Source organism: Physeter macrocephalus, chromosome 11 (genome assembly GCF_002837175.3).
Source record: "Physeter macrocephalus isolate SW-GA chromosome 11, ASM283717v5, whole genome shotgun sequence".
Lineage (NCBI taxonomy): Eukaryota > Metazoa > Chordata > Mammalia > Artiodactyla > Physeteridae > Physeter > Physeter macrocephalus.
In genome coordinates this window covers 9540722-9558876 of record NC_041224.1, presented here as the reverse complement: position 1 = coordinate 9558876, position 18155 = coordinate 9540722, and the positions used below count along the sequence as shown (strand labels likewise).

General features: G+C 41.3%; 1 protein-coding gene across 1 annotated transcript in view; it reads left to right on the top strand.

Annotated features, from left to right (window-relative positions):
• The first annotated feature begins 812 nt into the window (after nt 1–812).
• MRC1 (mannose receptor C-type 1) overlaps nt 813–18155 on the top strand; it is a 100627-nt gene continuing 83284 nt past the window's right edge. The window contains exons 1-3 of the mRNA XM_007109853.3: nt 813–923; nt 13817–14218; nt 17804–17977. Coding sequence (XP_007109915.1) covers nt 863–923; nt 13817–14218; nt 17804–17977 — 637 coding nt within the window. The 5' untranslated portion in view covers nt 813–862. The remainder of the gene's footprint in view (nt 924–13816; nt 14219–17803; nt 17978–18155) is intronic.

Here is an 18155-nt window from a genome sequence, read left to right as displayed (position 1 = left end):
GAAGATCACTATGGTTGAGGATGGGCAGCGAGGCTTTACTGCAAATCCTGCCACTGTTTTCTCTGGCTCTCTAGAGAAGTTTCTAGAAAAAGACTTCTAGAACTTTCTCCCTCCTGTTATGACTGAGATTCTTTCCCAGGCTTAGTCTCTATTTCACTTTTCTTCTAGCCAAAAGGAACAAAGCTCCACGTGAAGTTTCTTTTGAAGATTTCTAAGGAAAAAGGAGGCTCTCAGCACTGAATATGGAGAACGAGGTGGGTCCGTTTCAGCTCTTAAGAGGATGTTTCCCCCAGAAAACTGTCCTTTTTATTAATGCCTGCCCTCTCTACCATGTTCCGGTGGGATCTGTCTGCCGGGGGTCCCCTGATTCAGCGGCTTCCCAGAGGAAACCTGACTTTTCCAGGCCAGGTAGTGGCCTCCAGCTTGCCCTCCGCATGGCCCCATCCTCCGAGGAGGGCCGGGAGCTCCAGAGCTGTTTCACTTCCTACTTCCCTGCAGGCCGGCCCGGCCCCTCATTTCTCACCGGCCCCCTCTCACCTCCCCCCTCTTCCTCAAGCCTCTCCCCCCACGTGGCCCTCTCTCCCCTTCCCCTGTGTCTGCTCTTCTCAGAAGTTAGCTTACAAAGCAAAGTTGTAACTTTGAATTCCTGTTTTTCCAACCGCCCTCATGTGACAGGATATCTCCTTATTGGAGGTTTTCCCTAATTTCAGAAGCCCTTTAAAAGTGGGCCCTCCCTCCAGACTTCTTTTCAGCTGGGCGTTCAGAGAGGGGAGGAGGGGCAGGGCGAGCCGGCGCCCTCACTGTCTTGGTTCTTCTCCCGGCTCTCTCCTCTCCATCCTTGCAAGAGGATCAACTCTGGGCCATGAAGCTGTCCGCGCTTCTGGCTTTCCTCTCTCTCCTTCCGGTTGCCGTGCAGCTCCTGGGTAAGTGGGCTCTGACCTGGAAGCTTTCTGACTTGGGGCCCGGGGTACCCCCTCCCTTCTGGGTCAGGGTTGAGGGATTTCTTCCACACCTGCGGGGAAGAGGAAACAGGGCTTCCGCACCACCAGCTCTGCGGCAAACCTCCACCTGGTCCCCAGGCCTGGAAGCGGGGCACCTGGAGGAGGCGGCCGCTTGGCAGGTCAGAGGGGCTGCCTGACCTGAGCGCCACAGAGCCCCATCTTCCTCTTACCTCTTCTCTCATCTGGCGTCGCCTCTTCCCTGCTTTATTCTTAGAGCGATTTCCTCTGTGGTTGGCCGATTCTAGTTTTCAGTTTCTATCTAACCCCCAACCAACAACTTCTGAGTGTTTTTGGCCAAAAGGAAGGCGGCACTGGTGTCTGTCTTCATGGTCGGTCTAAGGATGGATCGCAGATCGTCTCCCGGCCCAAAGATTCCATGGGAGTTTTATAACTCATCTTTTTTTCTGTGAATGAGCCATTAAATTTTTTTTAATTGGATTATAGTTGATTTACAATGTTGTGTTAGTTTCAGGTGTACAGCAAAGTGAATCAGTTTTACATCTACATATATCCACTCTTTTTTAGATTCTTTTCCCAGATAGGCCATTACAGAGTATTGAATAGAGTTCCCTGTGCTATCCAGTAGGTCCTTATCAGTTATCTGTCCTATATACAGCAGTGTGCTTATGTCAGTCCCAGTCTCCCAATTTATCCATCCCCCCTTTTCCCCCCTGGTAATCATACTTTTGTTTTCTACATCTGTAACTCTATTTCTGTTTTGTAGATAAGTTCATTTGTACCCTGTTTTTAGATTCCATATATAAGCGATATCATTTGATATTTGTCCTTCTCTGACTTACTTCACTCAGTAGTGAATGAACCGTTTGATGTAGCTTTTACTGCCAGAGAGTTCATCCTTATCTATGTTCCACGTTGATCCTTGTCTCTGGTCTAAGTTGTTCAACCTGATTTATCCCTGTCCACCCTCACCCTTTTTTTTTTTTTTTTTTTTACTGGAGACTGATGATTACTCGTGAGGCATAGATTCAGAGCTTTTCAGAAGCCCAAAGACGTTATGGAGTCTCTCTCTTCTATTTCTTCAATCTCAACCTGCTTTACCCTTGGAATGAGAGTGCCTGTAGGAATTTTTATTTCCAGGTCTCTTTTGACATGAGATGCATGGGATTTCAACTTTGAAATGCTGGCTCCCCGATCCCCCTTCATTCCTCTCAAATCAGCAAACGCCGTCTGTGCCCAGCCTGTGCGAAAGGGCGCTCCATGCCCTGTTGAGTTGGAGGCGGTTGGGAGTAGGGGCCACGGAGGAGACGGAAACTCCCCACCACCAGGAAGCCTCCCAGGGAGAGTGTTCCATCACAGAAAGCGTTAACTCACCATTGCGCCTGAGGTAGTGGGGATTATAAAAACACAAGCAAAGGCAGTATGGTTTGCACCTGGCCCCTGCCGGGAAGCTGCTTAATTTCTTTGTGCTTTAATTTTTCTGTGTGTAAAGTAAGGAGCATTGTATCACTTGCCTCATCAGTTGTTGCAATGATTCAATGAGTTGAACTGTGTAAAATATTTAGAACATAGTATGACCCAGAGTAGTTGCGTCCTAAGCGTCAGCTATCAATAGTAGTGACTTCTTTTTTTCCCCATGATAGCTATCAGTTGTTTAATACAAACAGTCGAGTTAGCACTTAAAGGAGGGGTTTCCCAAAAAACAATGCCGAGGAAGGAGTCCTGGAGCCTGAGGAGACATTTTACCTGAGTCCTGGCTACCGAGCGCATCCCTCAGAGAGTAAGGAGGCGTGTGACAGGAAGGCAGGTGAGCGCCACATCACCCCAGTCTTCATCTTGAAAAACTGTCTTGTGCAAGAGGCTTAATATATTCTTCGTGATCCCAAAGGTTAAAACTAAGGGCAGTGAAAATCTTCTCACGGTTGCACTGTCTCAAATAGAATGTTCTGCCTAGGAGTAAGTTCTCTGTCACTAAAGCTCTTCACACAGACACTGGATGAGACCTGGACCCTAACCCAGCACCGTCCAATAGGTACCTCGTCAGCCACGTTATGCAGCCACCTTTAAAAAAGTAAAAGGTAACATTGATTTTATGAATATGTTTTATTTAACCCAATGTATCTAAAATATTATTAGTCAACATTCATCAATATAAAACTTACTGGGATATTTTTACATTCATTTTTTTTAAAATTAAAATTTCAACATCCAATGGGCATCTTATACTTACAGGGCATCTCAGTTCAGACTGGCTTCATTTCAAGTGTACAATAGACCCTGGGGGCTAATAGCTACCATAGCGGGCAGCACAGATGCAGCCCCTAAATATCTTTTTTTTTTCTTCTTCTTCTTCTTTTTTTTAGCCACACTGCGTGGCTTGTGGGATCTTAGTGTCCAGACCAGGGATTGAACCGGGGCCGTCGGCAGTGAGAGTGCAGAGTCCTAACCACTGGACCGCCAGGGAGTTCCCTAAGTTTCTTTAAACTTGCTCTTAATGTTTTGGGGGCAAAAAGTCTTTCTCACTTTGCTTAGGAAGTTTTCCCTCCTGGAGACAGCAGGATGACCTGCTCTGATGAATGTCTTCCTCTTCATAGACACAACTATGGGAGAAGCAGGAGGGTGCTGAAGAATCTTTACTTAAAGAATAAAAGCAAAACAAAAACAAAACCACGTATCAGGGAGCTCTTTCCAGAAAACTTTTTATTAACTTGAGAGCCTTTAATTCTTATTTGACCTTTTCTTGGCCCAAGTGGCACATGAACAGAGGTGTCTGGATAAAAGCAGAGCGCCTACTTAGTTAGCGGTAGAAGAAAGAATATACAGACTCTCCGTACCCCCTCCCCTGGATTCCCTTCCCATTTATATAACCCACAGAAAAGATCTCCCTGCTTCCTGTGGTTTCTTTCCAACCCAGAACCCTTTCTCCCACTTGCCTGAGAACATCCCACATCATCAACACCACGAGACCCCTTGTTGTACCTGGACGGGGCCGGGTGGCCAAGCATAGCAGAGGGAAAGTGACTCCTTGCCCTTGCCCTGCTATGTCTTTAGCAGGAAGAACTTCATTCGGTGCCAATGTTTAGACCTCAATGGGGATGTGATCGTGGTAGAGATACAGTGAGAGTTTCTCAGGCACAGAGGTTTAGCTTGAAATTGGGACGGTTTGGCTCACAGGCAGTGCAGTGGCGGTAAACTTAGCAGTTGGTTCTCAGAAGAGAAGAAGCACTGATTTGTGGCATGGAGTGATTTCCATGGTGTGAGACTCCCACCATGGTTGATTTCAAACTACCAACGTGATGCCACTGGAAGCAGAGTTGGGAAGAGGTGTCAGTAAGAGGCTCTCGCTGGCCCTTGAGGGTGAAAAAAACCAAAAACAAACAGAGTGACTGTGACCTCTAGCACACTGCTGTGCTGCATCCAATCTCCTCGTTTATGGGTAAGAAAACTGAGGTCCTGACAGGTTAAGTGATCTTTCCAGGGTCTCACTGGTTCGACAACCTGCTGAATGCTCAGGACTGCTGACTCCCAGGGCAGTGTTCTTTCTATTAAACAGAAGCAGTGCGTTTTTGCTCAACAAATGATTGGTTTAATACCAATCTTGGGCGTCTTCAAAGAACAGTTGCCCACTGCCTATTCCCTTACTAGTTTTCATTTTTCATAAAATTTTCCTTATAATATTTCTACTTTTCTTGTCTTTCTCCCTTCCTTCCTTTCTCCCTTCCTTCCTTTGTTTCTTTTCTTTCTTTCTTTCTCTTTCTTTGTTTCTTTCTTCCTTCCTTTTTCTTTCTTTCTTTCTCTCTCTCTTTCTTTCTTCCTTTCTTTCTTTTTAACTTTTCTTTATTTCTAGTCTCTCATTTCTTCCTTCATACATATGACTTGTTTTGGATACCAAATTTAAGACATACTTTCTGACATTGTTGACCAAAACCAAGTTTTTGTCATCTTTCTTTTTTCACTTGCTCTTATAGTTGTCTATTTTTCATGTTGTTGTCCCAAATAACCTCTGATTTTTCTATAATTCAGAGATGAAGATCTGTGGATGTAGGATATTCCAGATATAGGTAAGAAGACAATTGCTTTGTTGAGTGACATTTCAGTGCCTTCTGAGGGTGTTGGACCTAATTTCTAGGTAGGAAGAGTCACCACTGGTTAAATTTGAGCTTTAAAGAATCAAATACACTTGAAATAAGTCAGAAAGAGAAGGACAAATGCCATATGATAGCACTTATATGTGGAATCTAAAATATGACACAAATGAACTTATCTATGAAACAGAAACAGACTCACAGACAGAGAGAACAGACTTGTGGTGGCCAAGGGGGAGGGAGGGAGGGTGGGGGAAGGATGGATTGAGAGTTTGGGGTTAGCAGATGCAAACTATTATATATAGAATGGATAAAACGCAAGGTCCTACTGTCTAGCACAGGGAACTATATTCAATATCCTGTGATAAACCATAATGGAAAAGAATATGAAAAAGAATATATATATATATGTGTATAACTGAATCCCTATGTGCAGCAGAAATTAGCACAACATTGTAAATCAACTATACTTCAATAAGTTTTTTTAAAAAAAAGAAAATACAGAAGGTAACCTGTCAAAAAAATAAAAGAATCAAATACACTCAACCTCAGTTAAGACAAAGACCCTTGCCTTCCAAGGGACCTGGAGATTACAGTGATGACCCTGATCCGGAAACCTGGTCTGAGACTGAATCTTGAGCAGCTAAGGGAGAACCAGGAGATCACAGATCACAAGGGAAGTTGCAAAGGAAAGTAGCTTCTGAAGTGGTTTTTTATCTGCATGGCAGAGAGAGGGAAGCTGATGTCGATGTGCGAACGGCAGTGTCCTCTTGCCTCTTGGCGACCGTCAAGCATTGTTGAATGGAAATGCCATATGGTTACATTGGTCCATAGAGGGAACTAGTGGAAATCAGGTAGAATAAAAGTGAGAGTAGAGGGAGATAGGAAGGCAAGTGCCCTTTCAAAAAGAATTGAAACTGACAGAGAAGTAAGCACTGTTGGACAGATTCTTCTAATTACAGACCAAGTTAAGGTCACAGAGCCCTTTCAGGTCTTTAATCACTTTAAGTAATTGCTTTCAGATCCTTAATCAGATCCTTAAAACAACCCAGTGAGATGGGTTGGGTGGGTGTTACAATCCACATTTTACTACACGAGGAAACTGAGGCTTGGGAGTCAGCTGGCCATTGAGGACCAGAGCTAATTCTTGACCATGGTCTTCTGGCTCTGAGGCTAAGAAGTAGATGTAATTTACCACTTGGAGTGTGTCCATCAGGAAAGACATAAATGTGCTTCAAAACAAGAGTATGTCAAAGAAGGACTTAGTCCCTCTCTTTGTATCAATTGTTTAGACTTTTCACTTGGAGGTGGGAAGGAGGACACAAACATTTGAAGGTTTACTCTCTGCAAAACAATATGCTGGGTGCTTTGCTTAAATTATCTCATTTAGAAAATTCAAAGCAGCTCTATCAGAGAGCATTATTATACTCATTTTACAGACCAGGAGTTGAGACTAGAATGATTAACTAAGGCAACACAGCCAGTGAATGGTGGAACCAGCATTTGCCTGCAAGTTTGCTGACCCGGAAGAAAATACCTCTCTCCACCATATCACCTGGAAACTCTGGGGGTCTCCATTGTCTCTGTCCTTCTGTCCTAATCTTTGGGCTGCTGAAAAGGTTCTCTGTTTCTCCAGTTTCATCCTGTTCTGGACCATTTCACATTGCCTTTAAGACTGATTTTCCCAAGTTAGTGATAAGAATACACTTACATGTATCAAGCAATTTCTGTGTCAGGAACTGTTCTCAGCGCTTTATTTAGGTGATCTCATTTAATTCTCACAACAACTAGCAGGTCCTGTGCTTTCCTCCTCATTCTTTGGGGGGGGGCAAGGCAGCACAGTGTAGTTTAGAAACTTGGCCAAGGTCACACAGCCAGTGAGCAGTTAGAGCTCCAATTACATCACAATCAGGTGGACATGATACATAAAGATTAATTCGTGTGGTTGAGTGGGAGAAGAAAACGTTGTGTAGTGTCAGCGTCTTACCTACAGGTCTCGTTTGTTGGTCTTGAAATTGGGGGAGAGGCTGGCATTCTGAGGTCCCCTCCAGGACACAGGTAAAGGGATCAGCAGGCTGAGGGAGAGCTGCTGAGATGGGAGTGAACGAACCCAGGGAGGGTGTAGATATTCCTGTCTTTAGGAGGGGAGGCAGGAAGTTGGCAGAGTTCCTTATCCCAGCCTCTATTCTTTCCTTGAGGTCACAACCCATGTTGGATTCATACTTGGACCTCCCCAGATAGCCAGATGCAGGGACTTAAGTTAGTAGGTTCTCTGGAGATTTGATGAATGAATGAAGGATTGAAGTGGTAAATAAAATCATTCTCAATTTTTCCTTTATCCTTTTGTTCAACATTGCTAAACCTAATAGTTTGATCCTTAGTTTTTTCCCCTGCCCCCAGCACTTGTTGTAGTTTTTTTATTTTGCATGTACTAGGTGCATAATAAATATTTATTTTTAACTTATAAACATTATAAATTTATAAAAAGAAATATTTATTTATTAACTTAATTTCAGTTCTTTGGAGACACATCTGTGGGTGTACATTCACTTATAGGGGCTAATGGATAGATTCTTAGTTTGGATGGCTCAAGGTGGTGACCTCTGACAATGATTTGAGTGAAGTAGTTTATTTGGGAGCCAGTCCTGGCAAAGACTAGCTGAAGGGTGCGGATGTGAGACCAGAATAAAGGCTGCTGGTCCATGGTGGGTCCAGGAGCCAGTGACCCCTGTGGACAGCTGTAGCTCAGCCTTGCTAGGTGTCCTGGGTGACAATGTAGGATGTGCGCCTCAGAATCATCCTGCCCACGGTGCAAAGATTGGGGCTGTTTATTCGTCTACAGCCGTGGGTCACTGGTAAAGGGCTACTCCTGGGAGGGGTTCGTTCTCTGACCCTACTGGTCTTCGCAGTGTGTGAAGCGTTCTCTGATGGCCAGAAGATGCCCCCGGGCCCAGAGATGTGGTGATGCCACTGGGGAGTGGGGCTGGCGCTCACTGAAATGGCAAAAGGCGGGAAGAAATGGTGCTGGTAGCATCTGCTACAGACTACCCACTTATTTTCCTCTTATCCAGCTTCTCTGTCTTCCAGAAGTTATTAGCTTTTATGCTTTCATGTCAGCATTTTATGTATTGATGGTGGGGAAAGCCTAAAAGTATATGAGGAAGTACAGCATATAATAGTTATATCTCTAACTTGTCACCTTTAGTAACCTAACTTTCTTTGCCCGTAAGTTTGGAAATTTAATGACTTGCTCAATGTTATCATTTTCAAATGGTTAAAATGTGCTTAAAAGGAAATTTGTACCTGTGATATTGGATATCTAGGTTTCAATCATTTCTTTCTTTTTTTTTTTTTTTTTTTTTTGTGGTATGCGGGCCTCCCCTCTGCTGTGGCCTCTCCCGTTGCGGAGCACAGGCTCCGGACGCGCAGACCCAGCGGCCATGGCTCACGGGCCCAGCCGCTCCGCGGCATGTGGGATCCTCCCAGACCGGGGCGCGAACCCGGTTCCGCTGCATCGGCAGGCGGACGCGCAACCACTGCGCCACCAGGGAAGCCCCAGTTTCAGCCATTTTTAACCTGAGGCATATTGTGTGGAAACTTCTTGCTTCTTTCCTAAATGTATTTTGACCTTTGATATTTCTGCCCTTGAAGTGTGGGCTCCTTGTGGCAGGGAATTTGTGTGTCTGGTTTGTCTTTGCATTGTCGCTAGCATGGTGCCTGGCACCTATTTGTTGAAAAATAAACGTGAGGTTAGTAAGATTGAGTTAAGATGGGTGGCGGGTCTCTTCAATTCTGTAAATACATTTCTGATGTGTAAGTATCATCTGTTATCATTCGCTCAGCTTTGCAATATTTCTGTTACGAAAACATAATTAGTATAGAAAACAAAAATTGAATGTTTATCCAAATGAAACGTTGGTCTGGTTAATAGTGACAAAAATGCCACAAGCTGTCTTTTGGTCAAGGTCTTGAATCACTTTCAGAGGAAGAAGTATGATATTTTAACTCAGAGACATTGCACAGAGACAGTGATAAAAACAAAACTTACATGTTGACTAGTTGGGGAGAAGAATAATGTATGAATGCAGGATCATAAAGCGATGATTTTACATTTCCTTGTATTGTCTGGCAAAGGCAATATCAAACTTGCACTGCTTCCTAATGTCAAAGATAAATAAAGGAAACAAGAAGAGATAAGTTTGTATTAAAATAGAAGCTTTTCATTTCCAAGTACTGCTTTAAAAAAAAAAAGTATTTATTTATTTATTTATTTGGTTGCATCGGGCTCCTTAATTGCGGCTTGCGGGCTCCTTAGTTCTGCCTCTCCAGCTCCTTAGTTGCGGCACCAGGGAAGTCCCCAAGTACTCCTTTTATAAGAATAAACATTTATAAATCACTCTTTGGTAAAAATAAAATTTCAAGGGAAAAAGTCTTGTGAAATAGACCCATCATTATTAATCAACTATTAAATAAAAGAATGTAACTGGGTTAACAGTCAGGAGATGCTTCAGATTTAATAACTATTCTTTTATTCATTCAACTAATATTTGTTGAGGAACTATTATGCTCCAAAAAGAGAGAATACAGTACTGGACTGGAAAGATAAGTCTTTCTACTCAGCGAATTTACATTCCAGTAGGGGCACAGACAAGACACAAGTAAACAAATTTTTAAAAATATATATTTTAAGATGGTTATGAATAGTATATAGAAAATAAACGAGTAAAATTTGGAGTGTTAGCTCACTAAGGATTTGGCACTTGAGTTGGAACCTTAATGAGTATTTCAAGAAGAGGGAACTTGAAATACAGTCTCTACAGTGAAAATGAGCTTAAAGTTCTTGAGGAGCAGAAAGGGTTTGTGGCTGGAAGGTGGTGAGTGGGAACAGGGTGGGAGGAGGTGAGAGCAGAGGGTCAGCAGGGCTGGATGGGCCCCATCTAGTAAGCTGCGACAGGGAGACTGGAGGGGTTCTTTCCCACATGTGCAGTGGTCCTCTTGAAGGCTTTAAATTTGGGAAGAGATATGGTAAAAAGCAAAATGTCTTCCAACCTAGAAAACCTCTCCCTGAAAGTAGAAGAAAAAGAAAATAATTTTATAATTGAATAACTATTCAAGCCAACTGTGATATGCACCGTTGATCTGCTAAAGAGATTGAAAACAGAGAGAAATCTGACTCTTTTATATGGCTAAGTAGAAACATTCCATGACCTTAGGTAGGGTTTACAATTTGGAGTCAGGTGACATGTTAAGCCCATCTCAACCAGGAAACTAAGAAATCAGGCATTATCTCTGATGAAGAGAAAAGAATGGATTAGGGTACTTGTATTAGTCAAGTTTCTCTGGAGAAACAGAACCAGTAGGGTGCATATGTGTGTGTGTGTGTGTGTGTGTGTGTGTGTGTGTGTGTATTTCTGTGTGTCTCTCTCTCTACCTATCATCTATCTATCTACCTATTATCTATCTATCTCTCTATCTATCTATCATCTATCTATCTATTATCTATCTATCTATCTATCATCTATCTGTCATCTATCTATCAATATCTTTTTGGAGAGATTTATTTTAAGGAATTGCCTCGTGCAGTGGTGGAGGCTGGCAGGCTGGTTACTCAAGAAAGAGTTGATACTGCAGTTCAGGTCCAAAGACAATCTAGAGATAGAATTTCCTCTTCTTGAGGGGACCTCAGTCTGTTTTCTCTGAAGACCTTAAACTGATTGGATGAGGCCCACCTACAGTATGGACTGTAATCTGCTTTACTAAAAGTCTACTGCTTTTCAATATCTTTTTGGAGAGATTTATTTTAAGGAATTGCCTCGTGCAGTGGTGGAGGCTGGCAGGCTGGTAACTCAAGAAAGAGTTGATACTGCAGTTCAGGTCCAAAGACAATCTAGAGATAGAATTTCCTCTTCTTGAGGGGACCTCAGTCTGTTTTCTCTGAAGACCTTAAACTGATTGGATGAGGCCCACCTACAGTATGGACTGTAATCTGCTTTACTAAAAGTCTACTGCTTTAAATGTTAACCTTATCTAGACAAGAACACAAAACAAAAAACCTCCCAAAACAACCTTCACAGCAACATCCAGACTGGTATTTGACCAAATATTTGCATTCCATGTCCTAGCTAATTTGACACATAAAAGGAACCATCATGGTATGTGTTGGCGTAGAGCCAACAGATTCTACTTTTGTCCTAAAAAGTGAAGGAAAGCTGGAAATCTAGATGACTTCTAGGTTTTTGGCTTATGGATCTAGGTGGATGATGATGCCATTAATGAAAAACAGAATATTGGATGTTTGCTCATTAAATACCATCATATTTAGAGTGAAATTAAGATGGAACTACAGACAAAAATTAAGTACATGAAATAAAAGTCAGGTAAGTATAAAAATTTTGAAAGAGGAACACTATTCATGCAGTAAGACTTCCAAGCACCTTACCTTAAATGGTTGGTTATCAACTGGTTGGTTGACTGAATTTAGACAGTTACTAAGTGTTGGCCACTCAACAGTAAAATGAAATGGCTGAAGTAGGAGGTGGAAGAGAGATTTATTGTTGGGATGGTACTGAGAAAAACTGTGAAATGAAGGTAAGTCTAGACAGGAAAATAACAGGTGGAATAGCCAACACAAATGAAATGTAAAGGGCACTATAGCTGAGTCTACAGATATCTATGGTAACATTTTCAGAGTTCAGTACCTTTTTAGATTAGCAGATTTACATTTGTGTATGGTAAATTATCCTATAACTGTTTCTAAAGAACATTTTATCTTCTTATTTCCTGGGTTTTACTGTGAACAAAACAAAATATTATTAACATTTTAATTTTATTACCAACGCACAGAGTTACTCATTTTGCCTCACAAAGATCAAGCTTGGGAAGGCCTTCAGTTAGATGGGAGGAGATTGGGTCGACACTGCATGTTCTGTTGACAGACGTCAATTCCATAGATGCCAGCAGAAGCAGATGTTCTGAATTCAGGCTCTAGTGAGTCCCAATTCCAAGAAATCAAACCAGCAGACATGAGGAACCCAGCCAAGGAATCTAGGCAGAGTTTGGAAGTAGCACTGAATTAGGCAAGACAGAGGCAAGAGGTCTCTAACAAGTGTAGACAAGAGCAGATACAGCCGGAGAACATAATCTTTTGAGGCAAAGATCCATTATGACCTTGGAGTTGATAGTCCAAGACTGATCTCCGAGTGTAAGTGGAGCCAACCCCACGGGGTGCTGAGGACAGTAGATAGAATTTGGCTTGTGGAAGCAAAGGCCTCTCTTAGTGGCACTGTGATTACTCTGATAATTTCACTGGGATGACCTGATTGAAATTGGGGTCAGCAGATGCAAACTATTGTCTATAGGATGGATAAACAGCAAGGTCCTACTGGATAGCACAGGGAACTCTATTCAATATCCTAGGATAAACCATCATGGAAAAGAATATGAAAAAGAATGTATATATATGTATAACTGAGTCACTTTGCTGAACAGCAGAAGGTAGCACAACATTGTAAATCAATTTATACTTCCATAAAATCAATTTAAAAAAATAAATTGAAGTTGAAATCAAGTGTAAAAAGTATACCAAGCTCGTTCAGCCAGGCACTCAAACATCTGTAATACTATACCAGCTCATTTGGAAAGAACCTCTTAAGTAGAAAGAATTTAGTTAAACTTCACAAAGTGTTTAATTTATATTTGTGCCACAAAAATAGTCAGTTCCTTTCATTTGTCTGTTAAAAAATAGACAAAAAAGAAAAAAACTTTACATGATGAAACATGAAATCAATTTTGATTTAAAGGGCAAAAATATGCTTACCAGATCTTTTTATTCTTTTTTTCTTTTTGTCAAGAGGAAGTTGAGTTTTGCCAGCTAGCAGCTATGTACTGTAAGCATAAATTATCTATACATACTTATTTAAAGTACCAGCCCCAAATTACAAGTATAAAAAAACTGTTATTTATAAAGTTACTCTCATAAATACTACCTTAAATGATATAAAACCTACATTTATTCAACCTTTACTGCAAACTTCACAAACTATAACACTATCAAATGCATTTTTGTATCTTTTTGTTATGCAAAGGTTAGGTTGACTATGCCAATGAAATGAAAGACACTAGATGTCCAAGTTACCTATTGTTGGATGGGAAAGAAAACAAAAAACTTCTCTAGCTGCCCAGACCTCTGGGCTTCCCAGAAGACACTTAGCTCGCAAATTTGCTGGACATTAAATGAATGTAAAATTTCCTAAAATAAAATTGATTTTTTAAATACGAAAAACCTTCCTAGTGTTATACTTAGAATCATTGTGTATGGGTTTCATCTATCTCAAAAAGGGTAGGGATAGTCGGACTGCAAAATTCTATTCCAGGATACACAAGTGTTTAATTTTATAGCTTATTGTATTCATCCCCAAATTTGCTTTTCTCAGATGAGTATTATTTCTTCCTCTGTTACCTACCTTTTCTGTTTACTCCACTACAATTTGTGTGCATTTAAGGCATTTAAGTCTTTTCATAAGGTTCCTTTTCTGAACTAGGACATCTTGAAGATTTCCAGCCACATGCTCCCAGGAGGCCCCTCAACCCGGTCTTTCTCCAGCTTCAGGGACCCAGGGAGGGAGCAGAGCTGGCCCAGGCTGAGTCAATTTCAAACCTTTTCCTGTGATCACAGGTCTTTCGGGAAATGGAAACATTGAGAACTTTTGACCTAAAATATTGTCTTTGTCCTCTGTATCCACTTAAGCATCCTTTCTTTCTTTTTTTTAACAGACACTAGGCAATTTTTAATATACAATGAAGATCACAGGCGCTGTGTGGAAGCATTAAATCCCAGCACAGTTCAAACTGCAATTTGCAACCAAGACAACGAAGCTCAGAAATTCCGATGGGTGTCTGAATCGCAGATCATGAGTGTTGCCTTTAAGTTATGCTTAGGGGTGCCATCAAAAACTGACTGGGTTGCTGTCACTCTGTATGCCTGTGACTCCAAGAGTGAACTTCAGAAATGGGAGTGCAAAAATGACACGCTTTTGGGAATCAAGGGAGAAGATTTATTTTTTAACTATGGCAATAGACAAGAAAAGAACATTATGCTTTACAAGGGATCAGGTTTATGGAGCAGGTGGAAAGTTTATGGAACCACAGATGATTTATGCTCTAGAGGTTATGAAGGTAAGAAGCTTGGAATTTTCTTTTTTTCCTTTCTGTCAAGTCTTTCTCATCCTCTTAGTTGGAAACTAATTCAAGAAAATAAGCATATTCTTGTTTAGTCTGTACTAGAAGTATTAATTGATTACTTTTGTGTTTGGAACTATTCTGTGTTCTGTGAATGAGTCAATGTGGTACAAAGTCCTAAATGATACTTTAGCTATTTGTAATTAATGGGAAGACATTTCTTGTAACTTTTGCTAAGATTTTTTTTTTAACAGTGGGTTACCGTTTTTAGAAATTACTTTTCACTGTAGTCTTTGACCCAGTGTCTTCCATTTTACATTGTATGATTGTCGTGATAAAAGAGTTTAACGAAATGTTTCTTTTCCTTTGGTTTACATTACCTCTGAACAAATGATCCGTGGAACAACATTCTTTACCAATTCAGACTGTGTAAAATGAAATCTTGACAATTTTGGTTTCTAAACGTTTCTGATTTATTTGTTTCCTTATGGGTATTTAGAGACATCGTGTAATAATCAGCAAATTAGAAAAGCTAAGGAATTAGCTTATAAACTAACCTTCAGCATCTTTAGTCTGCTGTTTTAGAAAGCGGTAGCACCCGTGGGGCAGGAAATAATTGTATATGTAGTTGGTTCCTTCAGCTCTTGAAGGTGAAATAAAATCAGAGTATCTAGTCTTCTCTCATCTTGGCCAAATTTCATTCTCTAGTGGCTGCACAGAGAAAAGATAAAACAAAAAACAGAAAAGAACTTGAAGCCCTTTACAAAGGCTTCTTGAGTCAGATGATGTTGTAACCACTTTCCAGGTTTGGACACCTGATTTCTGTGAAGTGTTATCTAGAATGACCTCAAGGTCAGAGAAAGAGCCTGCCTCTTGGGGCAAGAGATTAAGCTGTTTGCAAAATTACTATGTTACTGAGGCTGCAAAGGTTGGTTGAACTTAGCTTATGGCAGGTATCGGAGTTCACCTCTTTGCAAGGTGATGATTTGACAGCTTTCCATTTTCCTTCTATGTTCTCTAAAGAGAAGAAGAGATTAGGAACTGAAGAAGAGTGAGAAGGAGGGCTCAGAAAGAAGTTATCCCAAGGCTTTTATTGAACATAATGTAGGTTTAGAAATTACCTAAGAGGCAACCTACGTAGCACAGCATTTCAGGAGAAACTTGTCAGAAAATTATAGGGCGGGACAAGGGTGAACCAAACTTGACTGAGTCAAATTCCACAGGTGGGACAATAGTTCTAATTGAGGAATCCAACACAAGGAAGTTTGGTGCTAAGAGATCAGAATTCTCGTTTTATTTTAAAAGATATCGCTGAAGTTCTGTAGTCCTCTCTCCACCCCCTGCCCCTACTTTCTGGTCTTCTGTTTGCTTTGAGAAAAATATGCATAGGATTTAGGATAGTGGTTCTCAAACTTTAATATGCTTAATAATCATCTGGAGAGCTTGTTAAAAATACAGATCCCAATGTGCCCCCTCACCTAGATTCTAAATTAGCATATTGGGGGAAAGGCCTAGGGATCTATTGAATTATTTTTATCAATACTGTGTGGCTGGATGCAAATGGTCCATTGACCACACTTTGCATACTCCCTAAGTCTCTCCCAATACTTAAGATATTCCTGCTAGAAGATCTAGTCCTTCAGAGTGATCTTGCAGTCGATTCATTGGAATATGCATTAGAAGTAAAGACAGTGCAGAGAGGATGTATGCAATCTTTGTCTCTCTAAAGAAAACTTGGGGAAGAAAACTGTCTGAGGCCAAGGATTTAATTTTGAGTGATCGACTCAGATTTTGTAGACATGGACGGATCTGAGGATTGTCTGGAAGTGTGGCCCACAAGAGGAAGAGTCATTTGAGTGCAGTGACATGATTTGTTAGTCAAGTTGGCCTCATCAGTGCTTTGTTTAAGAAATCAAGTTAGTCCTTCAAAAGCCATTTCTGATTGCCATCTGTAAATCGAGCACTGAGAATTCCTTGGCTAGCTGAATGAACAGTACCACTAGCCCTAGGTGGTCTTAGCACGTTTTCTTCATATGAAGGAACAATGGTGTAATTATTACAAATCCAGCATGTTCTTTATACAATCTATGATTCGAAAAACTAGTCCTGTAACCTAGTGCAACAAAAGCTAGAATCACATTTTAAAGTTACTAACAGCTAGGCAATTGGCAAAAGAGTCATTTTGAGGGAATTGAGAATAAACCTAGCTTTTAAGGTGGACAAAATAAGTACGAGCAAAGGAAAAGGAAAGGAGGTAAGTAGCTTATTTATGTTGTGCTCTTTACATATATTAGATGCTGTGCTATGTGTTTTACAAATGTTATATTATCTTAATGACTTTCAAGATGTCTTTAAAGAACTTTGTAAAGTCATAGAATCTATGAAACTTAATTAGGAAAAGAGTATTCCTACCTAGAAACAATTCTGAATATAAACTTGTCGCAAGAGACTATTTAACTATAGAGGATTATTATCTCCCAAAGAGGCATCCCTACAAAGGTAGACTGAACATACTGGAGCATTTAGCTACTTGAGTGGTTTGGTTGTCAATGGAGATATGAGCTTCCTTTTGACTTAAGCCAAACCGTGATCCATAATGATTCTATTTTTTTTAATTAATTAATTTATTTATTTGGGCTGCGTTGGGTCTTCATTGCTGCGTGCAGGCTTTCTCTAGTGGCGTCGAGCAGGGGCTGCTCTTGCCTGTTGCGGTGCACAGGCTCCTCATTGTGGTGGCTTCCCTTGTTGCGGAGCACAGACTCTAGGCGTGAGGGCTTCAGTAGTTGTGGCTCGCAGCCTCAGTAGTTGTGGCGCATGGGCTTAATTGCTCCATGGCATGTGGGATCTTCCTGGACCAGTGCTCGAACCCATGTTTCCTGCATTGGCAGGTGGATTCTTAGCCATTGCGCCACCAGGGAAGTCCACGATTCTATATTTGTTTCAACTTTCCTTTCTAGGTGAACCTAGAGCTTCACGTTTTGAACTGTTTGGACTCATTCTTTTAAAAAAAGACAAATACTGATTATAGATAGTATCTAAGGGTTTTAAGTGATTTCTTTCCATGATGTGAATTAGAGATTTATGCTAAAGTTCCTACCCTTTCTCGTAGCCATTGTTGAGGGACTCAAGTGGAGTCTGGCTGGACAGGAGTGGTTGGAGGGGATTGAAGTTTTGACTGTGTGTTTGGGTTACACAGCTATAAGGTTATTTTTCAATCTAGAGATTCAGTAATTCTCTGACTCCAGCCAAGGGGAAGGATGGCCTTTTCTCTATTTGGAGGAAATGCAGAAGTCAAAGTTGTTGTCAATAGAGCTGACTGCTTTTGGCTCATGAGAGCAAAGAGGAAAATCTATTGCAAAAGACAGCAGAACAGAAGTGGTGCTAGAGTTTTTCCCGAGGACACAGGTATCCAGCCAAAGACGGGGGTCGCAAGAGAAGGGAAATACAAAGGAATTCCCTGTGTTAGTGTAAGGGGTGTGATCGGAAGCATAAGACCGATCCTTGCAGTAACCTTCTGATTGGAAAGTAATCGTTCAGGAGATTCACATCCATTCTAAGTACCAGTCAATGTGTCTCTTCTAGCCATGTACACACTCCTGGGCAACGCCAATGGGGCAACCTGTGCGTTTCCATTCAAGTTTGAGAACAAGTGGTATGCGGATTGCACAACCGCTGGGCGGTCAGACGGATGGCTCTGGTGTGGAACCACTACAGATTATGACATGGATCGGCTATTTGGATATTGTCCATTGAAATGTAAGTAACTTTATCATCAAGACAATTTTGGCACGTTTAGTATGGCAACCTAGTGATAAGACTTTGTGTTTATTGAGAACATTTCTTCCTCCAAGTGATTTCTTTTTTTTTTTTTTTTTTTTTTTTTTGCGGTACGCGGGCCTCTCACCGCTGTGGCCTCTCCCGTTGCGGGGCACAG